Consider the following 27,035-nt stretch of genomic DNA (forward strand, 5'->3'; position numbering starts at 1 on the left):
CAGGGGGGTGATCAATGACAGGGGGTGATCAGGGAGTGTATATGGGTGATCACCCACCTATCATTGATCACCCCCCTGTAAGGCTCCATTCAGACGTCCGTATGCTTTTTGCGGATCCGATCCATGTATCCGTGGATCCGTAAAAATCATACGGACGTCTGAACGGAGCCTGACAGGGGGGTGATCAATGACAGGGCGGTGATCAATGACAGGGGGGTGATCAGGGAGTTTATATGGGGTGATCATGGGTGATCAGGGGTTTATAAGGGGTTAATAAGTGACGGGGGGGGGGTGTAGTGTAGTGTGGTGTTTGGTGCGACTGTACTGAGCTACCTGAGTCCTCTGGTGGTCGATCCTAACAAAAGGGACCACCAGAGGACCAGGTAGGAGGTATATTAGACGCTGTTATGAAAACAGCGTCTAATATACCTGTTAGGGGTTAAAAAATTCGGATCTCCAGCCTGCCAGCGAGCGATCGCCGCTGGCAGGCTGGAGATCCACTCGCTTACCTTCCGTTCCTGTGAGCGCGCGCGCCTGTGTGCGCGCGTTCACAGGAAATCCCGGCCCTCGCGAGATGACGCGTATATGCGTGACTCTGCGCAGGGCCGCCACCTCCGGACCGCACATCTGCGTTAGGCGGTCCGGAGGTGGTTAAGGTGAAATATGACAGGGTCCTTACGGGGTTAATACTGAAAAAAAAAAAAAAAAAAAAATTGGGAAGTAAAGTGATGGCAAAATGTCGACTCATTTTAAATTTTATTTCAGTTAAGCCATTCACCATATGGGATATGGTTTTTAACATTTTAATAGTATGGGCGTTTTTACATGCGGAGATGCCCATGATATTTTTTTTATTGTTCATTTATATTGATTTTGGGGAAAGGGGGTGATTTTCGAATTTTTGTTAATATATATATATATATATATATATATATATAATCTATATCTCACCATCGCACCATCTTGAAAGACTCAAAATCTGCCGTGCATGTATGGCGGGTGTCGGTGAGGGGTTAAATGCTGAGAGAATAGGAATGTGGGGCAGTGGGAAAATAAATAACAAATGATGTGGACTCTTTATCTGCAGTACTTCAGATTATAGTCCAAGATCATGGTCACAGATTTGCTTTAAGGAGACAGGCAATTTTCATTTTTTCCACCTCACGATTCCAAGAGCCACAACTGTTTTTACTTTTCTATTCACATAGCCATATTAATGCTTATTTTTTGTAAACAAGGTGTACTTTTTGTTTGCACCATTTAATTTACCATAGCTTGTATCGGGAAAACTCCACTCTTTGTGGAGTGAAATTTGAAAAAATAAAATAAAATTCCACCATAGTTTTTGGGTGTTTATTTTTACAGCATTCACTATGCGCTAAAATTGACATGACAATCTTATACCGGACAGTATGATTACATCTATACCAAATTTATATAGTTTCTATTCTGTTTTGCTACTTTAAAAAATAAAAACTTTAAAATCTGGTTCTCATGTGAAACTGACAGGTTCAGTGCATTACAATACAATATTGTACTGCATTGAACCTGCAATTAGACCCTCAAAAGTTGAAGTCCCCTAGTAGGACAAAAATAAAAAGTAAAAAATGGTTTAAAAAAAAAAAAAAAAAAAAAAAAAAAAAAAAAAGAGCCCATTTCCCCCCATTAAGCTTTTACTGTTAAAGGAAAAAAATAGACATATTTGGTATTGCCATGTCTGGAAAAATCACATGACCATCAAGTGAACTCCATAAAAAGAAAGTCAGAACAGCCAGTGTTTGGTCACTTTGCCTCCCAAAAAAATCTGAATATCAAGTGATCAAATAATCTTATGTACCCCAAAATTGTACTAATGAAAATATTACCCCATCCTGCAAAAAACAAGCCCTCCCACATTGTCATCTAACATCCTAAAAAAAAAATATGACATTACATTTGCAAAATGATGTCAACATAAAGTAGACATATGGGGAATGTTTAATAATAACTATTTTATGAGGTATCACCATCAGTCTTAAAAAGGCCCTGTCACAAGGATCAACCCTATTAAACCAGACATATGGTAGGGCTCATCATGCTTGTTCGAGCACCAGGGGGGCAGGGCTAAATCCTTTGAGGATTGCTTTGTAACACTCCCTGTGCTCTGTACTAGGGGTGGGCGATATGGCCTAAAATCTATATTTCGATATAATTTTAAGCATGTGCGATATGTGATATATTGTTTTCTATATTTGGGGGGTGTTTAAACTTTTTTTTTTTTTTTACTTTTTTTTTCATAACTATTAGCCTCCTTAAGGGCTAGAACCCTTATCATATTCACCCTAATAGAGCTCTATTAGGGTGAATAGGACTTTACACTCTCCCTGTTGCCCTGTGCTTTGTGCACACAACAGCAGGGAACTGACCATGGCAGCCTGCCTCTGATCCGCCCCCCCTTCCCAGCCTCTGATCCGCCCCCCCCCTTTCTCAGCCTCTGATCCGCCCCCCCTTTCCCAGCCTCTGATCCGCCCCCCCCTTCCCAGCCTCTGATCCGCCCTCCCCTTTCCCAGCCTCTGATCCGCCCCCCCCTTTCCCAGCCTCTGATCTGCCCCCCCCTTTCCCAGCCTCTGATCCGCCCCCCCCCTTTCCCAGCCTCTGATCCGCCCCCCCCTTTCCCAGCCTCTGATCCGCCCCCCCCTTTCCCAGCCTCTGATCCGCCCCCCCCTTTCCCAGCCTCTGATCCGCCCCCCCCTTTCCCAGCCTCTGATCCGCCCCCCCCTTTCCCAGCCTCTGATCCGCCCCCCCCTTCCCAGCCTCTGATCCGCCCCCCCCTTCCCAGCCTCTGATCCCCCCCCCCCTTTCCCAGAGTCTGATCCGCCCCCCCTTTCCCAGCCTCTGATCCGCCCCCCCTTCCCAACCTCTGATCCCCCCCCCACCCTTCCCAGCCTCTGATCCGCCCCCCCACGCTACTTAAGTCCTGGCTGCCATGGTATGTTAGTGAGCAGCATTATACTCCTGTGCGCCGTGGCCGCCGGGCGCTCCTTCTCATAGGTCTGTGCGGCGCATTGCTAATGCTATAAGCATTAGCAATGCGCCGCACAGACAGAAGAAGGAGCGACCGGCGGCCACGGCGCACGTGAGTATAATGCTGCTCACTAACATACCATGGCAGCCAGGACTTCAGTAGCGTGACGCCTGGCTGCCATGGTAACCGATCGTCACTACCGCTCCGTGGTCATATCGCGGTCCGGCGATATGCACAAAATCCATATCATGGCACAAATTTATATTGCCCACCCCTACTCTGTACACTCCCCTTACCCCTTGATTGACAGGGTTAGACATCAGCATGCTGAGGGCAGAGCTGTGTCCTAGCATGTGCATATCATGTACTATAGCTTCATCACACTAAGATGTGGTCAGAAAGCTAATATAATTATTTTTTCTGCTTGTGAATAAAGCAGTAAAATGCATAAGGCACCAGTGATATACGGGTGAAACTCATTTATTTCAGTAATGCAACTTAAAAGGTGAAACTAACATATGAGAGAGACTCATTACATGCAAAGCGAGATATTTCAAGCCTTTATTTGTTATAATTTGGATGATTATGGCTTATAGCTTATGAAAACCCCAAAGTCACAATCTCAGGTACCCTTTGCTCATGGGATATGGATTAATTAGCTGACTAGAGTGTGGCAATTTGAGCCTAGAATATTGAACCTTTTCACAATATTCTAATTTTAAGTTGCATTACTGAAATAAATTAACTTTTTGGAGCGCACCGCAAATTTGCCTATCGGCTCATTTATTTTTGGCCCCATTGTGTATTCTTTCCACCACCCAATATACATTTTTTACTCGCCCCCCCCCCCCCTTCCTCTATAAACAGGGCGGTTTTTATATATGGATTTACATATTACTCATTTTACATTAGATCATTTGAGCACTGAAAACTTCCTGTTTCCAGCCCCAAAGGTCATGTGACCAGGAAATCACTGCCCACATTGAAACACCACATGGAATCTATCAAACAAACAAGGTATACCTCCCTCTATGTCACAGTTTAGATTTTATCATTTCATGTTATGTTTGTCTATATGCTCCTGATGAAGGGGACCTCTATTTAATCCCCGAAACGTGTCAAGCTCTTATACAATAGCATCCTTTTCTGCGGAATTCCTCAAGCTCATCTGTTGAACTAGAACAGGATGTGTATCATCTTGCAGGCGATCTTGGCAGGGGAGGTTAGGGGGTCAGGTGTCTTGAGTTTATCCTGTCCACCCTCCTCCGACTCACCTGGTCTTTTGTATTCATTTATTTTTATCATGTAATGTTTTTTAATATATCTTTATTACCATATGTGATCACTGCTTTGTCCCATTTCACATTTCATACAGCTCCTTCATCACCAATGGTGTAATTTCCTCCACTGGGCCCTTGGTTTTGCTGACCACTATAGCCCTTAGTACCTAATTCCTGCTAGATCCTCTCCAGTTACCTTTTTCCCTTCTCTCTTCCACATTCTGGCATAATTCTTGGCGCCCCACTTACTCTGCCTCTTCCCAGGTTTGAATCTTGGGTAAGACTTCAGTGTTTTTTTTTCTTCAGATTTTTTTAATTACACATTTAACCTATAATAAAAATATATCCTTATATTGAGAATAATGTTTTTAGGCTGCAAAAAGCTAATAAATGTTACTGATTTCTTTATAATCATATAGTGTGCATTTTGAATAGGGCTACTTTCACACTCGCGTCTTGTGCGGATTCGTCATGGATTGATCAGTTCAGATAATACAACAGTCAGCATCTGTTCAGACCGAATCCGTATTTGTTGTCTTTCAAATGTATTTTTATTGAAAGTAAAAGATAGATCAATACAAACATAGATGGACAATAAGATATGACAATCGATTTCACAATCATGTTACACAATTAATAATGTAAATTAGTAGGATGCACAGGGTTGCTGGTCCACCAACCAGGGATAATGAGTCACTAAATTTTTATAAAGTTAAAATGTGGTATTGTGGCACATAGAACATATAATTAATATGTATCAGACCATTCTGGAGGGTTATCTCGCAGCAGAAATGGCAAAACTTTACAATATCAAGCAAAGATGTCATAAGGTCTGGATACTCAGGAAGGCACCTAAGAAATTGTAGCACTATAGCTAGTACGGACCATCCAAAGGGGACACGCGAACAACAATAGACTGAGCAATTAGGAGAAAATAATGTCTTGATATAAAATACATCAATAAATAAAAAGCTTCCAAAGTGCAGCATTGTTGGCAACACCCGTAAAATAAGGAAAGCGATGGAGCAGCATAAACCAAATGTAGCAATATAGTTCAATTGTAGCAACAATATTGGCCACAAAAATATCAAGATGACTTAAGTTCCTCTGACAACTCCAATATGCAACGTAGAGCCAAATTGATAACAAAGGTATCTTCACAATGATCAGCAGTAATTTATAGCTATGAATTACTGCTGATCATTGTGAAGATACCTTTGTTATAAATTTGGCTCTACGTCGCGTATTGGAGTTGTCAGAGGAACTTAAGTCATCTTGATATTTTTGTGGCCAATATTGTTGCTACAATTGAACTATATCGCTACATTTGGTTCATGCTGCTCCATCGCTTTCCTTATTTTACGGGTGTTGCCAACAATGCCACTCTAATTTAAATATGCTGCTATATTTGGTTCATGCTGTTATTGAACTTTCCTCACTTTTTGGAAGCTTTATATTTGATGTATTTTATATCAAGACATTATTCTCTCCTAATTGCTCAGTAATCACTAATGATGCCATTATAAACTTGAGCTCCATCGCTTTGTCAGATACCCAGAATCAACTATTGAATAAGGGCCTCAAATTCGTGCCCACAAAATCCCTTAATAAATTTGAAACCTTTATTGGGGTGGAAAAATTTTATACGAAAGTTATGCTTGAAAAAATATTTTTTAAAGAATCCGTTGAATCGAGAAATTAATCCGACTAATCATAGCAATACGTTTGTCCACACTACTCTAGAATAAATAAAAAAAATTACCCTCGAAACGAACAAAGTCAGGAAATGATCACTTTCAAGGAATGTGTGTTGAAAGATATAAAAAAATATTAAGAATAGTCCTAAGTATAAACGCAATAATTTGACACAGAGAAATTAAACTTCTACAAAAAGAAGAAAATATAATTTTCAAATATCATTAATCTAAAAAAAAATTGTAAAAAGGGGAAAGATAGTGAAATTTTAAATGATGAAGAACATGATTTTATAAAGCTTTTTACTGTATCCCCAAAATACACAAAGATAAGAATAACCCGCCGGGACGCCCCATTGTCTTAGGGATTCAGTCGTTCAGCCATTCTCTCTCAGTATATTGACATTTTACTTCAAACCATGGTTATAAGATATCATCATACGTCAAGGACACGACTCAAATAATTAAAAGAATACAGGGTGGGCCATTTATATAGATACACCTTAATAAAATGGGAATGGTTGGTGATATTAACTTCCTGTTTGTGGCACATTAGTATATGTGAGGGGGGAAACTTTTCAAGATGGGTGGTGACCATGGCGACCATTTTGAAGTCGGCCATTTTGAATCCAACTTTTGTTTTTTCAATAGGAAGAGGGTCATGTGACACATCAAACTTATTGGGAATTTCACAAGAAAAACAATGGTGTGCTTGGTTTTAACGTAACTTTATTCTTTCATAAGTTATTTTACAAGTTTCTGACCACTTATAAAATGTGTTCAATGTGCTGCCCATTATGTTGGATTGTCAATGCAACCCTCTTCTTCCACTCTTAACACACTGATGGCAACACCGCAGGAGAAATGCTAGCACATGCTTTCAGTATCTGTAGTTTCAGGTGCTGCACATCTCGTATCTTCACAGCATAGACAATTACCTTCAGATGACCCCAAAGATAAAAGTCTAAGGGGGTCAGATCGGGAGACCTTGGGGGCCATTCAACTGGCCCACGACGACCAATCCACTTTCCAGGAAACTGTTCATCTAGGAATGCTCGGACTTGACACACATAATGTGGTGGTGCACCATCTTGCTGGAAAAACTCAGGGAACATGCCAGCTTCAGTGCATAAGAGGGAAACGCATCATCAGTGTGTGAAGAGTGGGAGAAAAGGGTTGCATTGACAATCCAACACAATAGGCAGCACATTGAACACATTTTATAAATGGTCAGAAACTTTTAAATAACTCATGAATGAATAAAGTTGCATTAAAACCAAGCACACCATTGTTTTTCTTGTGAAATTCCCAATAAGTTTGTGTCACATGACCCTCTTCCTATTGAAAAAACAAAATTTGGATTAAAAATGGCCGCCATGGTCACCACACATCTTGCAAAGTTTCCCTTCTCCCATATACTAATGTGCCACAAACAGGAAGTTAATATCCCCAACCATTCCCATTTTATTAAGGTGTATCCATATAAATGGCCCACCCTGTAGAGAAGATTCAATTTGAAGATCACTGGATAATGGGCTCATTAGATGTTCAATCTTTATACACGGTCATTGACCATGAACAAGGCAAGGAGGCCGTGAAAAAACAATTAACCCTAGAGGGTAGACTGACAACTCAACAAATAGACTTTTTAATTGAGGGTATTGATTTTATTTGAACTCATAATTATTTTTATTTTAATGGTGTTTTTTATCTGCAGACCCAGGGTACTGCCATGGGCACCAGGTTCGCCCCCAGTTATGCAAATTTGTTTATGGCCGAGTTGGAGGACCAGATCGTGGCCCCCAGACTGTGGACGGACCTGGTGCTCTGGCAGAGATATATTGATGATGTGTTCTTTGTCTAGCGATCAGGACCGGAACAACTTAATACATTATTAGAGTCCATCAATGACAACAATTATAATCTTACATTTTCGGGCACCAATAGCAGAGCAAATTTTAGAATTTTTAGATTTGAAAATTTATGTTGAAGACGGCAGATTGAGGACCTGTACATACATCAAACCTTCAACGCGAAACAGTTACATTTTATTCAATAGCTGTCACTTGCCTAGTTGGCTCATAAATATTCCACAGGGTAAATTTCAAAGATTGAAACGTAACTGTACAGCAGTAGAGCAATTTGAGCTGGAGGCAGACAAGATGAAAACACAATTTTTAAGAAAAGAATATCCAGGAGAGGTTTTAGACTTAGCCTTAAATAAAGTTAGAGAGAGCAGAATTTTTTTAGCGAGAAGGACAGGAACTGTAAAAAATAAGAAGAAAATCAATTGAAATTAATATTACCTTTTATAGCAGTGATTTATAGAAAGGTAAGAAGTATTGTATATAAACACTGGGATATAATAAAAAAAGAGAAAATGGTGGGGACAATTATTCCACCTAAACCCTTGATTGTATTCACAAAGGCACCCAGTTTGGGCAACAAGATAGCACCAACTGTTAAGGAAGATATACAACATAAAAATCCGTCATTACATAAATGGATGGATTTGATTGGATTTTTCAGATGCGGTCAATGCAGTAATTGCAAACTGACTTCCTTTGGGAAGCAAACTAAAGAAATAATCTCAACAACAAATGGGTCCAAAAATAGTATAAAATAATTTTTAGCCTGCAGTTCAGAAAGTGTTATTTACATTATAGAATATCCTTGCAAACAGCAATATATTGGTAGAACCAAAAGAGATCTTAAAAAATGTCTTGCGGAACATATAGCAAATATCAAAAAAGGCGTGGAAACTCGCTCACTCTCAAAACATTTTAAAACTGTTAACAATAGGAATCCGTCAGGCTTAAAATTTGCAGCTATTGACAAAGTATCTAGAAGTTGGAGAGGGTGGGGGGGGGGGGGGACCATATTAGCAAAATGTCGAGGATGGAAACACAAAGGATTTTTTTAATGGAAACCATAATTCCGGGAGGATTAAACGTGGAATATGAATTATTCGGTTTCCTGTAGGTTGGGGTTGGGGGCCTCCCGTTGAGGGTGAGCCCCGCCGAGTGGTTCTCTGACTCGGCGGGGTTCCCCCTTGACAGTGGGCCTCCACTACACTACACCACAACACTCGACTGCTCTGTACATAAACCCACTACAGTATCCTAATGTTATATACAAAATTTTCATAAATATATTAAGATAATTTTTTCCTATATTTATATATTATAATTTTATATTTAGTTTTATAATATATATTTTTTATGACCCCTATTTTCTCTGTTTTCACTTCATGGCCATAATTGAAGTCATCGATTTTGATTATTAACATTATTACCATTAGTTTCTCATAGATTGAGATATTTTTATAATCCTTTTAAAATATGCAAATTTTTCTTAAAAAAATCAAATGTTTTCATACATTTTATGCATATTGGGATTATGGTCATTTAGGATAGTATTTTAGGTGACAGCAGCATAAACGCAGCAATACCGCAAGGTCGCAAATTGCGTTTTATACACTAATGGAATAAGTAGCTATGAAACCAATACTGTATTGACTGCTAATATTGAAAAAAAAAACATTTGACATCAGATGCAATAAAATGGAAAATGGAGCATACTTGTGAGACGGGAGACTTCCGGAATGAAATCCATGCCGGTTTTTGCATTGAACATTACTTTTGGGTATAAAAGAGGCCTTTTTTGGGGGGAGTCCGATTACCACTGAGGAAGGGGACATCTCAACCCCGAAACATCGACCGAACATTTGAAAATCCGCAGGAAAGGTGGTAGCCAAACGGATTCAAACAAGCGGGCTCTCGTGTAATGACCAACCAACGCGGTGAACACACTACCTGCGACTGAAGGAGGAGACCCGAGCGAGGTCTGCAGGACGGCAGAAGTGTACAAACACCGGTAAGACTGTTTTAATATGAAAAGCTGGTGGAATCACTGTAGGTCCGAACACTGACCTTAAGCGGGACGCCACCAGGTCAGTAATACAATGGGACCCTGCCGTTTACATTCGGGTGCTGTTGTTTTATTAGGTCCGGCCAAGGATTTAAAGCTATAAATTACTGCTGATCATTGTGAAGATACCTTTGTTATCAATTTGGCTCTACGTTGCATATTGGAGTTGTCAGAGGAACTTAAGTCATCTTGATATTTTTGTGGCCAATATTGTTGCTACAATTGAACTATAGCGCTACATTTGGTTTATGCTGCTCCATCGCTTTCCTTATTTTACGGGTGTTGCCAACAATGCTGCACTTTGGAAGCTTTTTATTTATTGATGTATTTTATATCAAGACATTATTTTCTCCTAATTGCTCAGTCTATTGTTGTTCGTTTTGTCCCCTTTGGATGGTCCGTACTAGCTATAGTGCTACAATTTCTTAGGTGCCTTCCTGAGTATGCCAACCTTATGATATCTTTCCTTGATATTGTATAGTTTTGCCATTTCTGCTGCGAGATAACCCTCCATAATTGTCTGATACATATTAATTATATGTTTCATGAGTTATTTACTTTCCAACACATTAGGCAGCACATTGAACACATTTTATAAGTGGTCAGAAACTTGTAAATAACTCATGAAAGAATAAAATTACGTTAATACCAATCACACCATTGTTTTTCTTGTGAAATTCCCAATAAGTTTGATGTGTCACATGACCCTCTTCCTATTGAAAAAACAAAAGTTGGATTCAAAATGGCCGACTTCAAAATGGCTGCCATGGTCACCACCCATCTTAAAAAGTTTCCCCCCTCACATATACTAATGTGCCACAAACAGGAAGTTAATATCACCAACCATTCCCATTTTATTAAGGTGTATCCATATAAATGGCCCACCCTGTAGTATAGCCATTTTTTTAAAATAGAAGTTTCTTCTGGGACGTTAACTTAAGATTTCTATATAAAAAAAAACAACAAAGCATTCATCGCTAAGTTAAAGAACTACCACATAGAGAAGCATGTTTTTTTTTTTGTTCATACTCCAAAAGCTAACACATTTTACTTGTCTGTATAATCATACTGTATATTGTGCTTGTGAATAAAGCAGTAATATGTAGATTAGCGTTCTGAGCATATCTCAGTGTGGTGAAGCTATAATACATAGAGTGTATGATAAGTAGAGGCTAGGACACAGCTCTGTTCTCAGCACCCTGATGTCTAGTCCTGTCAATCAAGGGGGGGGGGGGGGGGGGGGTAGTGTGCAGAGAAAAGCAAAATGTATTTTTAATCAGCATGATCAGCCCTACCAGGCAGTGTGTCTTGTTTGATAGTGATCCTGGTGACAGTCTCTATAGTCAGAGAAATTCAGATTCAGAAAATTGCTAATTTTTCCAAATGTATTTTGTAAATTTTGTTTTTTTAGTTTTTTTTTTATAAATAAAGGTAAAGCATATCGGCTCAAATTTAACAGTATTAGGCCCCATGCCCACGGCCGTGTTTCACGGCCGTGTGCGGGCCGTGGAACCGCGGCCTGGATACCTCCTGAGAGCAGGAGCGCACGGCGTCATGGGTTGCTATGACGCCGTGCGCTCCCTGCTGCCGGCACAGAACAGTAATACACTGGTATAGATCATACCAGTGTATTACTGTATTGCGGCGGCAGCAGGAAGCGCACGGCGTCATAGCAACCAGTGACGCCGTGCGCTCCTGCTCTCAGGAGGTATCCAGGCCGCGGTTTCACGGCCCGCACATGGCTGTGAAACACGGCCGTGTGCATGGGGCCTTATAAAGTGCGCTGTGTCTAAGAAAACATTCTTAGAATGGCTTGGATAAATAAAAAACACTCCAAAGTTATTGCTACATAAAATCACACATGTCAGATTTGCAAAAAATGGCCTGGTCCGTCAGGTGAAAAATTGCAGGGTCCTGAAATGGTTTAGGATTAAAAATTTTATAACCAATATATTTTTTTGTTTTTATTTTTACAGCGTATGTCGAGCCAGACAGGCTCAGATGCAGATGTTCTTCTGGCAAAACATGGCTGCTCAGGAGTAATCACTCTAAACAGGCCAAAAGCTCTGAATGCACTGAATCTTAATATGAGCCGACTTATCTACCAACAGCTTAAAGTAGGTATAAGTGTTGGGACGTACAAAATGGTACCTCAAACTGTTACTTGTGCAGTAAATGCATTAGGACAATTATATTGCATGTGTTACATTGCCAATTATTGATAGCAGCTTTTAGCAGTATATGAAAATACATTTGTAATGACCATTGTTTCCCATAATTACCACATTTTGACAAACTTGACTAGCATCATAAATAAGTACATGGGTTCTGGCAAACTAGCCTGGCAGCACTGTCTTCTTCACACAGAAGCCAGGGAGAGCTGGCCATACATTTGGATTTAACATAGAAACATAGTACATACGTTCGTCCTGTCATCCTGCAAGTTGATCCAGAGGAAGGCAAAAAAAAACAAAAAAAACCCTGTTAGGTAGACAATTTTCCCCACTTTAGGGGAATAAAAAATTCCTTTGCTACTCCATTCAGGCAATGAGAATAACTCTCTCTAGATCAACGACCCCTCTCTAGTAGCTAGAGCCTGTAATATTATTACACTCCAGAAATACATCCAGGCCCCTCTTGAATTCCTTTATTGTACTCGCCATCACCACCTCTTCAGGCAGATAGTTCCATAGTCTCACTGCTCTTACCGTAAAGAATCCTCTTCTATGTTTGTGTACTAACCTTCTTTCCTCCAGACGCAGAGGATGTCCCCTCGTCACAGTCCTGGGGATAAATGGATGATGGGATAGATCTCTGTACTGACCCCTAATATATTTATACATATTAATTAGATCTCCACTCAGTCGTCTTTTTTCTAAAGTGAATAACCCTAATTTTGATCTTTGAGGGTACTGAAATTCCAGTTATTACTTTAGTTGCCCTCCTCTGGACCCTCTCCAGCTCTATGTCTGCCTTGTTCACAGGAGCCCAGAACTGTACACAGTACTCCATGTGTGGTCTGACTAATGATTTGTAAAGTGGTAGGACTATGTTCTCATCACGGGCATCTATGCCCCTTTTGATGCAGCCCATTATCTTATTGGCCTTGGCAGCAGCTGCCTGACACAGTTTTTGGCAGCTTAGTTTGCTGTTTATTAAAATTCCTAGATCCTTTTCAATGTCAGTGTAAGGGTCCATTCACACGTCCTGTTTTTTTTCATCCTGAAAAACGGTCCGTTTTTTGCGGATCCGTTGTTCCTGAAAATGTTTCCGTATGTCATCCGTATGTCATCCGTTTTTTGCGGATCCGCAAAAAACGGAAACATGTATACATTTCAATAATCAAATAAAGTTGTTTGGATTTCTTTGAAAAAAAATAGAAAAAAAAAAAAAAAAAAAAAATGTGTTATGTGTTTCCAGGAACGGAATCCGCAAAAAACGGATGACATACGGAATGACATCCGAATGTCATCCGTTTTTTGCGGATCCATTGACTTTGTATTGTACCAGGATCCGATTTTTCAGGACAAGAATAGGACATGTTTTATATTTAAACGGACATGCGGAACGGAACAACGGAAACGGACAGCACACATTGTGCTGTCCGATTTTTTCCAGGACCCATTGAAAATGAATGGGTCCAGATCTGGTCCTGATCTGTTCCTGAAAAAACGGAACAGATCAGGAAAGAAAAAACGGACGTGTGAATGGACCCTTACCGAGTGTTTTACCATTTAGTATGTACGGGTGACTTGCATTATTCCTTCCCATGTGCATAACCTTACATTTGTCAGTGTTAAACCTCATCTGCCAGTTATCTGCCCAAGCCTCCAATCTATCCAGATCCCTCTGTATTAGTATACTGTCCTCTTCAGTGTTAATTACTTTACACAGTTTAATATCTGCGAAAATTGATATTTTACTGTGCAAGCCTTCTACAAGATCATTAATAAATATATTGAAGAGAATAGGACCCAATACTGACCCCTGAGGTACTCCACTAGTGACAGTGACCCAATCTGAGTATGTACCATTAATAACCACCCTCTGTTTTCTGTCATTGAGCCAGTTACTTACCCACATACAGACGTTTTCTCCCAGTCCAAGCATTATCATTTTATATACTAACCTGTTATGTGCTACAGTGTCAAATGCTTTGGAGAAGTCCAGATATACGACATCCATTGATTCGCCGCTGTCAAGTCTAGAACTTACCTCCTCATAGAAACTGATTAAATTAGTTTGGCATGACCGATTCCTCATGAAGCCATGTTATTACAGGGGCGTGATCAGCTCATATAGACTCCCTGATCACTTCCCTGTCATTGATCACCCCCCTGTAAGGCTCCATTCAGACGCCCGTATGTGTTTTACGGATCCACGCATCAATGGATCGGATCCAAAAAACACATACGGACGTCTGAATGGAGCCTTACAGGTGGGTGATCAATGACAGGGGGGTGATCACCCCATATACACCCCATATACACTGTCATTGATCACCCCCCTGTAAGGCTCCATTTTTTTTTTTGGGCACAAGTTAGCGGAAATTGATTTTTATTTTATTTTTTCTTACAAAGTCTCATATTCCACTAACTTGTGTCAAAAAATAAAATCTCACATGAACTCGCCATACCCCTCACGGAATCCAAATGCGTACATTTTTTTAGACATTTATATTCCAGACTTCTTCTCACGCTTTAGGCCCCCTAAAATGCCAGGGCAGTATAAATACCCCACATGTGACCCCATTTCGGAAAGAAGACACCCCAAGGTATTCGCTGAGGGGCATATTGAGTCCATGAAAGATTCAAATTTTTGTCCCAAGTTAGCGGAAAGGGAGACTTTGTGAGAAAAAACTAAAAATAAATCAATTTCCGCTAACTTGTGCCAAAAAAAAATAATTTCTATGAACTTGCCATGCCACTCATTGAATACCTTGGGGTGTCTTCTTTCCAAAATGGGGTCACATGTGGGGTATTTATACTGCCCTGGGATTTTAGAGGCCCAAAAGCGTGAAAAGAAATCTGGGATCCAAATGTCAAAAAATGCCCTCCTAAAGGAATTTGGGCCCCTTTGCGCATCTAGGCTGCAAAAAAGTGTCACACATGTGGTATTGCCGTACTCAGGAGAAGTTTGGCAATGTGTTTTGGGGTGTCATTTTACATATACCCATGCTGGGTGAGATAAATATCTTGGTCAAATGCCTACTTTGTATAAAAAAATGGGAAAAGTTGTCTTTTGCCGAGATATTTCTCTCACCCAACATGGGTATTTGTAAAATGACACCCCAAAACACATTGCCAAACTTCTCCTGAGTACGGCAATACCACATGTGTGACACTTTTTTGCAGCCTAGATGCGCAAAAGGGCCCAAATTCCTTTTAGGAGGGCATTTTTTGACATTTGGATCCCAGACTTCTTTTCACGCTTTCGGGCCCCTAAAATGCCAGGGCAGTATAAATACCCCACATGTGACCCCATTTTGGAAAGAAGACACCCCAAGGTAATCAATGAGTGGCATAGCGAGTTCATAGAAATTATTTTTTTTGGCACAAGTTAGCAGAAATTGATTTATTGATTCATCACTTTTCCTGAGTACAGCGAAACCACATGTGTGACACTTTTTTGCAACCTAGGTGGGCAAAGGGGCCCAAATTCCAAAGAGCACCTTTCGGATTTCACCGGCCATTTTTTACAGATTTTGATTTCAAACTACTTTGCACGCATCTGGGCCCCTAAAATGCCAAAGTTAGTGGAATATGAGACTTTGTAAGGGAAATAAAAAAAAAAAATCATCATTTTCCGCTAACTTGTGACAAAAAATAAAAAGTTCTATGAACTCACTATGCCCATCTGCGAATACCTTAGGGTGTCTACTTTCCGAAATGGGGTCATTTGTGGGGGTTTTCTACTGTCTGGGCATTGTAGAACCTCAGGAAACATGACAGGTGCTCAGAAATTGAGAGCTGCTTCAAAAAGCTGAAATTCACATTTTTGTACCATAGTTTGTAAATGCTATAACTTTTACCCAAACCATTTTTATTTTTATTTTTTACCCAAACATTTTTTTTTTTTTTTTTAATCAAAGACATGTAAAACAATAAATTTAGGGAAAAATTTATATATAGATGTAATTTTTTTTTTGCAACTAAAATTTCATTAAATTTCGATTAATAACAAAAAAAAAGTAAAAATGTCAGCAGCAATGAAATACCACCAAATGAAAGCTCTATTAGTTAGAAGAAAAGGAGGTAAAATGAATTTGGGTGGTAAGTTGCATGACAGAGCAATAAACTGTGAAAGTAGTGTAGTGCAGAAGTGTAAAAAGTGGCCTGGTCATTAAGGGGGTTTCAGCTAGGGGGGTTGAAGTGGTTAAATATTGGCACCACATTTGCCATGCGCCAATCCTGTGGGATATTTCCTGACAGTATAGAGTCTGCAAATATCAGAAATAAGGGTCTGGCTATGACATTACTTAATTCCCTTAGGATACGGGGGTGTATGCCATCCGGTCCTGGCGTTTTGTCAATTTATTTAAATCTTTTTAAGACGCTGTTGTACTTCTTCCTGGGTCAGACAGGACACTTTTAATGGGAATTTATTTTTACATTCTGCATGTCATCTGACAGTTTATTTTCCTCAGTGAATACATTGGAGATTTTTTTTTTTTAACAGCTTTGCTTTCTCCTCGTCACTCTCTGCGACTCCCCCCTCATTACTCTCCAAAGGGCCGACACCTTCAGATTTATACTTTTTAACATTTATATAATTGAAGAACATTTTAGGGTTAGTTTTACTCTTTGGCAATTAATCTCTCGGTCTCTAGTTTGGCCGCTTTTTGTTTTTTACATGTTCTATTTTTTTTCTTATAGTTTTTCACTGCTTCCGTGCTACCCTCCTGTTTTTAGTGATTTTAGTTTTTATTTTTGTAATTTATTGCTTTCTTTACAGTTCTATTTATCCACATTGGTTTCTTTTTGTTCCTTAACCTTTTTTTCCCATACGGTATGTACCTCTCACAATGAGATTTTAGGATGCTTTTAAAGATATCCCATTTTGTGGCTGTATTTTTATTTTTGAGGACTTTGTCCCAGTTAGTTAGGCCTATGGACTCTCTCTTAGTTGGCTAAATTTAGCTTTTTGGAAGTTTAGTATTTTTGTTCCTCCCTGTAGAAACGCTTTTTTGAATGATAATTGGAAGCTTATTACTTTATTGTCACTATTTCCCAGGTGTCCCCCAACCTGCACGTCTGTTGTTCTGTCAGGCCTATTGGTTAATACTAAGTCCAGTATGGCTGTCCCTCTAGTCGGGTCCTGAACCAGTTGGGAGAGGTAATGGTCTTTGGTTATTGCTAAGAACCTGTTTCCTTAGGTAGATGTACAGCTTTCAGTTTACCAGTATATATCTGGGTAGTTGAAGTCCCCGATAATAACCACCTCATTATGATTTGCCGCAGTGTCTATTTCGTATAGTAGTAGATTTTCTGTGGACTCTGGTATATTAGGTGGTTTATAGTAAACTCCTATTAGTAATTTTATTGTTTTTAGCTCCATGTATCTCTACCCACAGTGACTCCACATGTTCATGTCCCTCACTTATATCTTCACGAAGTGTGGGCTTTAGACAAGACTTTACATAAAGGCAGACCCCTCCCCCTCTCCAGTTTTGACGATACTTTCTAAACAGACTGTAACCTTGTACATTAACAGCCCAGTCATACAGTCTTGTTCAAAAGTTTAAGACCCCTTGAAAAATCATATTTTACATTGTTGGATCTTAACAAGGTTCCAAGTAGAGCTTCAACATGCAACAAGAAGAAATTAGATTGAGACAAAACATTTTTTCAGCATTCAATTAATTGAGAATAATGATTAAACTGAAACAGGCTGTTTTTCAGCTGATTCAAATTTTAGGACCACATGCCTTTTTTTAAAAGGCCAAATCTGTGCAAAGATGTGGATTAATTGTCATCTTCTGTCAGGTAGTCACACGTTGTGATGGCAAAGACAAAAAAACTCTCCCTTTTTCAATGTGGTAGGGTTGTTGAACTGCATAAGCAGGGTCTCTCACAGTGCGCCATCGCTGCTTAGGTGGGACGCAGTAAGACAGTCATTTGAAATTTTTTAAATGATCCTGAGGTTTATGGAACAAAAAAAAATCAAGTAGAAGACCCAAAAAAATTTCATCCGCACAGAGCTGGAGGATCCAATTGGCTGTCCGTAAAGACACTGGACGATCCTCGATCCAAATTAAGGTCCTTACTGGTGCGGACTGCAGCCCCATAAGCATCAGACGGCATCTGAGACTGAAGGGCTTTAAAACAAAAAACGTCTTCAAAGACCTTGTCTCCTTGAACGCCACAGAACTGCTCGTTTGGAGCACCAAACATGGGACATTCAAAGGTGGAAGAAAGTTTTATTCTCTGATCTAAATCCAATTGAGAACCTTTGGGGATGGATGGCAAGGGAAGTTAACAAAAATGGACAACAGTTCCAGACAGTAGATGGCCTTCGTGCGGCCGTCTTCACCACTTGCACCAAATGTTCCCACTCACTGCATCAGGCATGGCGGAATGAATTTTTGAAGTGATAAACAATAACGGTGGAGCTACTCATTACTGAGTTCATGTTTGGAAGTTGGATTTCTGTTTTGGGGAGGTTTAGTTATTTATTTTATTTATTTATTTTGGAGGTGTGGCCCTAAACTTTTGATCAGCTGAAAAACAGCCTGTTTTAGTTTATTCGTTGTTTTAATTTAATTGAATGCTCAAAAAATGTTTTGTCTCACTCCCATTTCTTCGTGTTGCATGTTGAAGCTCTACTTGGAACCTTGTTAAAGATCCAGCCATGCTAAATATGATTTTTTTTTGCCATTTTTCAAGTTGTCTTAAACTTTTGAGCAGGACATCCAGCCATGTCTGTTATTCCCACTATGTCATAGTTTTCCTCACACATCACTAATTCCAGCTCCCCAGTTTTACTATTCAGGCTTCTGAACTGTTCTAGTCCCTCCTTCCATTCCCCCCAGTCTTACTACCTTGTCCCCAGTCTCTATATGCACTATCTTCCCCTCCTATAATGTAATTTCCCACCCCACCAGTCCCTAGTTTAAACACTCCTCCAACCTTCTAGCCATGTCCTTGCCATTGAAGTGCTGGCTCAGTTCTGAATTTGGGAGCCAGAATGCCTCCCCCTCCAAATGGCCCTATAAAACAAATGATCCCTTTCTACCAAGCACACAGTTTTTCTCAGCAATGCAGGCACATATGAACATAGGACAAACACAGATGCCTTCAGCTGCCAAGCGCACATGCAACAGGTCATCCAGTTTAATAGGTACAAGTCTGCTGACAGATGCCCTTTAAATTCACTTACTGTCTATTTGCCACACGCATCTGCTGGTAGTTTGTTCCCCTTGTTCTTGTGTTGAGTTTTTATTTTTATTAAAGGGGTTGTCCGGGTTCAGGGCTGAAACCTGGTATAAGCTCCCCTTCACTCTTTTACCTCGTATGAGAGGAGCATCAGAGCATTTCCTTGCTCCAATGCTCCCCTTGCCTTGCATCACACAGTGCAAGATCTGTTTGTTGTTTACGCCACTGGCACAAATGGGCGGTGTATAGCGCTGTTCTGAGAGGTTTTAGAGGTGGGTAATCACTAGTATCCACCTCGAAAATCGCCAAGAACAGAGCTATACACTGTTCACCTCCAAGCATGCTGATGTGAAGCCCGGTACGCCACCAGCTTACAACAAACAGACCTTGCCCTGCACAATGCAGCTCAAGGCAAGGGGAGCATTGGAAATAGGAAATGCTCCATTCCTACATGGTAAAGGCGTGAAGTGAGCTTTATATCCAAGTTCATACCTGAACCCGGACAACCCCTTTAAACACACTTCCTTCCTGAACCTCATTTATGTCTTAACATATTTAAAGATTTTTATTAAGTCCCCTCCCCTCCCCTTATTTCATCAAGGCTATATAGGTTAATGGGAACCTGTCACCGTGAAAATGCAAATAAATCTACAGGCAATAGTCTAATCTTACCAGTGTCAGCTGTAATGGCCAAGATTGGTGCTGACACTGATGGCGGCTATTTAACCCCTTAGATGCTGCAGCTAGTAGTTGCCCGCGGCATCCATGGAGTTAATAGAGGGAGGGGTCTCCCTTTCTCACCATTAGGCCGCTGCTCTGCGATGGCAGCAGCTTGATGGCTACCATGGAAACAGGAATCCTTTTGTAAGGCGCACAGTTTCCATAGTAACCATTGTCCTGCTGCCATCACAGCTTGGCTCAATGGTTACTATGGCAACCAGGTGCCTTACAAAGGCATCCAGGCTTGCTATGTATACAGTACATTGCATTGTACAGCAATCAGGCCCACTGGATCTTAAAGATCCTAGTGGGTCTTGAATAAATAAAGTGTATAAATAAAACGATTGAAAAATAAAAAATGTAATAAAAATATTTAACCCCTTAAGGATGCAAGGCGTACCGGTACTCCCTATTTCCCGAGTCCTTAAGGAACGTTACGGTACGTCCTAACTTTACATCGGGATTCCGGCACCCCAGGGGTTAATCTGAACAGTATTCCGGCTGAAATTATTCAGCCGGCATCCTGTCACAACGACAGGGGGGGTCATGTGACCCCCCCTGGTGTCGGCGATCGCAGCAAACCGCAGGTCAATTCAGACCTGTGGTTTGCTGCGCTTTTTGCTGTTTCGGATCCCTGCGGTCCCTGACTTTTGAATGCTTAAAATAAAGATCCCCCCCCCCCCCGCACCCCTGTACGATTTTATGCTGGCAGGTGGTGCGGGAAGGGTGTCGCAGGAGGTGGGGGCGTTGTGAGAGGCGGGATCGCGATCCCCCGCCCACCTCCCCTTGAAAATATGTTGGCTTCTAGTGGGTATACCAGGGTGTCAGCACATTGCTGACACCCTGGTATAAACGGCTGACATCTGTGCAGATGTCAGCTGTTTAACCCTTTCCATACTGCGGTATGGAAAAGGTTAACGGTCATCGGTCAGGGAGCTCCCTCCCTCTCCATCGGGGGGCTGCTGTGCCTTTGCTGCCCCCCGATGGAAAGGGAGAGAGCCCCCTGACAGCCCTCCTCAGCCCTGTGCTTACCCTTTTCCCGTCTGCGAAGTTGTGGCAGACGGGAAGGTTCCTATGGCAACAGGACGCCTTCTCAGGCGTCCTGCTGTCCATGGTGCTGAACAGATCTATGCTAAAAGCATAGATCTGTTCAGACAAAGTGTAAGTAAAATACAGTACAGTACAATATATATATATATATATATATATATATATATTGTACTGTACTGTATTATACAGACATCAGACCCACTGGATCTTCAAGAACCAAGTGGGTCTAGGTAAAAAAAAAATGTAAAAAAAGTGAAAAAAGTTAAGATAAAAAATAACATTTATCACTGAATAAAAATTAAAAAAATTAAATACACTACACATATTAGGTATCGCCGCGTCCGTAATGACCTGATCTATAAAACGGTCATGTTACTTTCCCCGCACGGTGAACGCCATAAAAATAAAAAAATAAAAACTATGAGAAAATTGAAATTTTGCCCACCTTACTTTCCAAAAAAGGTAATAAAAGTGATCCAAAAAGTCGCATGTACGCCAAAATAGTACCAATCAAACAGTCATCTCATCCCGCAAAAAATGAGACCCTACTCAAGATAATCGCCCAAAAACTGAAAAAAATATGGCTCTTAGACTATGGAGACACTAAAACATTTTGGGGTTTTAAAAATGAAGTTATTGTATAAAACGTACATAAATAAAAAAAATTGTGTACATATTAGGTATCGCCGCATCCGTGACAACCTGCTCTTTAAAATTACCACATGATCTAACCTGTCAGATGAATGTTGTAAATAGCTTTTTTAGCACGTTTTTTTTTCTTTTGTTATTTCTTGTTACCTTGCCGCACAAAAAGTGTAATATAGAGCTACCAAAAATCCTACCCTAAACTAGTACCAACAAAGCTGCCACCCTGTTCCGTACTTTCTAAAATGGGGTCACTTTTTTTGGAGTTTCTACTGTAGGGGTGCAACAGGGGGGATTCAAATGGGACATGGTGTAAAAAAAAAAACAGTCCAGCAAAATCTGCCTTCCAAAAACCGTATGGCATTCCTTTCCTTCTGCGCCCTGCCGTGTGCCCGTACAGCAGTTTACGACCACATATGGGGTGTTTCTGTAAACTACAGAATTAGGGCCATAAATAATTAGTTTTGTTTGGCTTTTAACCCTTGCTTTGTAACTGGAAAAAAAATATTAAAATGGAAAATCTGCCAAAAAAGTGAAATTTTGAAATTGTATCTCTATTTTCCATTAAATCTTGTGCAACACCTAAAGGGTTAACAAAGTTTGTAAAATCAGTTTTGAATACCTTGAGGGGTGTAGTTTCTTAGATGGGGTCACTTTCATGGAGTTTCTACTCTACAGGTGCATCAGGGGGGCTTCAAATGGGACATGGTGTAAAAAAAAAACAGTCCAGCAAAATCTGGCTTTCAAAAACCATACGGCGCACCTTTCACTGTACGCCCCGCTGTGTGGCCATACAGTAGTTTACGGCCACATATGGGGTGTTTCTGAAAACGGCAGAGTCAGGGCAATAAAGATACAGTCTTGTTTGGCTGTTAACCCTTGCTTTGTTAGTGGAAAAATGGGTTAAAATGGAAAATTAGGCAAAAAAATTAAATTCTCAAATTTCATCCCCATTTGCCAATAACTCTTGTGCAACACCTAAAGGGTTAACGAAGTTTGTTTAATCAGTTTTGAATACCTTAAGGGGTGTAGTTTATAGAATAGGGTCATTTTTGGGCGGTTTCTATTATGTAAGCCTTGCAAAGTGACTTCAGACTTGTAGTGGTCCCTGAAAAATTTGGTTTTTGTAAATATCAGAAAAATTTCAAGATTTGCTTCTAAACTTCTAAGCCTTGTAACATCCCCAAAATATAAACTATCATTCCCAAAATAATTCAAACATGAAGTAGACATATGGGGAATGTTAAGTCATCACAATTTTTGCGGGTATTACTATGTATTACAGAAGTAGAGTAACTGAAACTTAAAAATGTGCAAATTTTTCCAAATTTTGGGTAAATTTGGTATTTTATTATGCAAAAAAATATATTTTTTTTTTACTTCATTTTACCAGTGTCATGAAGTACATTATATGAGACTAAAAAACAATCTCAGAATGGCCTGGACAAGTCCAAGTGTTTTAAAGTTATTAGCACTTGAAGTGACTCTGGTCAGATTTGCAAAAAAGTCCTTAAGGTGAAATAGAGCCTTGGGTTAATAATAATTGAAATAAAATAAATGGCCTTTTCCTATATCTGCTCATTTATAATTGATTAGAACAACCCGATCTATGAAAGTGTTATGGCCTCTATATAAACAATTTCAGCAAATTCCATGTTAGAAAATCGCAATGCTGCGCCTTGAAATGCTTGTTGGGTCAAAGCATTCGCTTCACCCCTAGATTTATTCTTTGTGGGGTGTAGTTTTCCAAAATCGGGTCATTTTTGGGCTTTTCTTTTTCTAGGGGTATCTCTCTTCAAATGTGACATGGCACTTGACATGGAAAACCATTCCAGCAAATGCCCTCCAAAAACAATATTGTGCTCCTTTCCTTCTGCACTCTGCTGTGTGCCCATACAGCAGGTTACGAACACCTATGGGGTGGTTCTGTAAACTGAAGAATTAGGGTAATATAGAGGTTTGTTTGGTTGTTAACCCTTGCTGTGTTACAGTAAAATGGATTAACATGGAAAATCTGCACAAAAATGTTTCCCCTCCGTATTGCATTAATTCTTGTGGAACACCTAAAGGGTTAACAAAGTTAGTAAAATCAATTTTGAATAACTTGAGTGTGGTAGTTTCTAAAATGGGGTCATTTATGGGTGGTTTCTACTATGTAAACCCCACAAAGTGATTTCATAACTGAACTGGTCCTTAAAGTTGGGTTTTGGAAATTTTCTTTAAAATTTAAAAATTTGCTTCTTAACTTCTAAACCTGCTAACATCCCAAAAATTTTTTAAAAAAATTGACATTTACAAAATGATGCAAACATAAAGTAGACACATGGTGAATGTGAAGTATCACTATCGGTCTTAAAAGCAGATAAATAAATCAAATTTTTGTAAATGCCGAATTTCATGAGAAAACGGTCTCAGAATGGCATTAATAAGTAAAAGCTATCCAAAGTTAATTCCAGATAAACTGACACGTCAGATTTGTAAAAAGGGGCCCTGGTATTTGGTCCAAACTGGCTGTTGCTTGAAGGGTTTATTTGTATCCAGGACATTGTAAGTTGAAATTATTGTAACTTGAGTCCATAACTCTATGGAAAACCAGTAAATGGTTCAAAAAATGTCATCCTAAAATATGAAAAAACTTTGTTATAAGAAAAATAAGCAGATAACCAAGGCAGATAAAGCAACTCCTTACATATAACGGTCAGGAATACATGCTGGTTGCTGGAAATCATGTTCTATGGTGAGGACAGTAGCTTCTGTGGAGTCTTGCATAGGACATACAGTACATGTACCTGAAAATTAAAACAAAGCCACAGTTCACCTGGTATACAAAGGAGAAGCTAATCCTGGCGCATAGAGGCAACAGTACAGAACATGTAGTATCACAGCGGATCTACTAGACAACCAATAAGAATGTTTAACCAGTGAAATGGCTACCGTATGTTGATTGGTTGGATCTGAGTCTGAGCCATTGTATGTTGAGTCTGATTTCATGTTACGATGGCCCAGTCTGAGGCCATTGTATCTTGAGGAATCGCTGCCTATACCAATCTGCTCAGTTCCTCCTGCTCTATAACATTATAACATGCTGCCTTCAGCTCAGACTCCATGTTCAATGTTCCAGGTTCATTTTAACCACCTTAGGACCGCCGTACGCAGGATTGCGTCCTGCCGGCGGTCCTGCTCTTCTGGGTGGACGCATATACGCGTCCTCCCGCGAGAGCCGAGATTTCCTGTGAACGCGCGCGCACAGGAACGGAAGGTAAGCGAGTGGATCTCCAGCATGCCAGCGGCGATCGCTCGCTGGCAGGCTGGAGATCCGAATTTTTTAACCCCTAACAGGTATATTAGACACTGTTTTCATAACAGCGTCTAATATACCTCCTACCTGGTCCTCTGGTGGTCCCTTTTGTTAGGATCGACCACCAGAGGACTCAGGTAGGTAAGTACAGTAGCACCAAACGCCACACTACACTACACCCCCCCCCCGTCACTTATTAACCCCTTATAAACCCCTGATCACCCATGATCACCCCATATAAACTCCCTGATCACCCCCCTGTCATTGATCACCGCCCTGTCATTGATCACCCCCCTGTCAGGCTCCGTTCAGACGTCCGTATGATTTTTACGGATCCATGGATCGGATCCGCAAAAAGCATACGGACGTCTGAATGGAGCCTTACAGGGGGGTGATCAATGACAGGCGGGTGATCACCCATATACACTCCCTGATCACCCCCTGTCATTGATCACCCCCCTGTCATTGATCACTCCCCTGTAAGGCTCCATTCAGACGTCCGCATGATTTTTACGGATCCATGGATACATGGATCGGATCCGCAAAACACATGCGGACGTCTGAATGGAGCCTTACAGGGGGTGATCAATGACAGGCGGGTGATCACCCATATACACTCCCTGATCACCCCCCTGTCATTGATAACCCCCCTGTAAGGCTCCATTCAGACGTCCGCATGCGTTTTGTGGATCCGATCCATGTATCCATGGATCCGTAAAAAATCATGCGGATGTCTGAATGGAGCCTTACAGGGGGGGTGATCAGTGACAGGGGGGTGATCACCCTGATTACCCTGATCACCCCCTGTCATTGATAACCCCCCTGTAAGGCTCCATTCAGACGTCCGCATGCGTTCTGTGGATCCGATCCATGGATCCATGGATCCGTAAAAAATCATGCGGATGTCTGAATGGAGCCTTACAGGGGGGGGGGGGGTGATCAGTGACAGGGGGGTGATCACCCTGATTACCCTGATCACCCCCTGTCATTGATAACCCCCCTGTAAGGCTCCATTCAGACGTCCGCATGCGTTCTGTGGATCCGATCCATGTATCCATGGATCCGTAAAAAATCATGCGGATGTCTGAATGGAGCCTTACAGGGGGGGTGATCAGTGACAGGGGGGTGATTACCCTGATCACCCCCTGTCATTGATAACCCCCCTGTAAGGCTCCATTCAGACGTCGGCATGCGTTCTGTGGATCCGATCCATGGATCCGTAAAAAATCATGCGGATGTCTGAATGGAGCCTTACAGGGGGGGTGATCAGTGACAGGGGGGTGATCACCCTGATTACCCTGATCACCCCCTGTCATTGATAACCCCCCTGTAAGGCTCCATTCAGACGTCCGCATGCGTTTTGTGGATCCGATCCATGTATCCGTAAAAAATCATGCGGATGTCTGAATGGAGCCTTACAGGGGGGGTGATCAATGACAGGGGGGTGATCAGGGAGTCTATATGGGTGATCACCCCCCTGTCATTGATCACCCCCCCCCCCCCCCCCCCGGTAAGGCTCCATTTAGACATTTGTTTGGGCACAAGTTAGCGGAAATTTTTTGTTTGTTTTTGTTTTTTCTTACTAAGTCTCATATTCTACTAACTTGTGTCAAAAAATAAAATCTCACATGGACGCACCATACCCCTCACGGAATCCAAATGCGTAAACATTTTTAGACATTTATATTCCAGACTTCTTCTCACGCTTTAGGGCCCCTAAAAAGCCAGGGCAGTATAAATACCCCACATGTGACCCCATTTCGGAAAGAAGACACCCCAAGGTATTCCGTGAGGGGCATATTGAGTCCATGAAAGATTGAAATTTTTGTCCTAAGTTAGCGGAAAGTGAGACTTTGTGAGAAAAAAACAAAAAAAAAATCAATATCCGCTAACTTATGCAAAAAAATAAAAAATTCTAGGAACTCGCCATGCCCCTCATTGAATACCTTGGGGTGTCTTCTTTCCAAAGTGGGGTCACATGTGGGGTATTTATACTGCCCTGGCTTTTTAGGGGCCCGAAAGTGTGAGAAGAAGTCTGGG

General features: G+C 40.9%; 1 protein-coding gene across 2 annotated transcripts in view; it reads left to right on the plus strand.

Moving 5' to 3' along the window:
* Positions 1-27,035, plus strand: part of HIBCH (3-hydroxyisobutyryl-CoA hydrolase) — a 340,021-nt gene that overhangs the window by 62,796 nt on the left and 250,190 nt on the right. For both annotated transcript variants that reach the window (XM_044305063.1, XM_044305062.1), the window contains exon 3: positions 11,885-12,025. In XM_044305063.1, the coding sequence (XP_044160998.1) occupies positions 11,885-12,025 (141 nt within the window). The remainder of the gene's footprint in view (positions 1-11,884; positions 12,026-27,035) is intronic.

Source organism: Bufo gargarizans, chromosome 8 (genome assembly GCF_014858855.1).
Source record: "Bufo gargarizans isolate SCDJY-AF-19 chromosome 8, ASM1485885v1, whole genome shotgun sequence".
Classification (NCBI taxonomy): domain Eukaryota; kingdom Metazoa; phylum Chordata; class Amphibia; order Anura; family Bufonidae; genus Bufo; species Bufo gargarizans.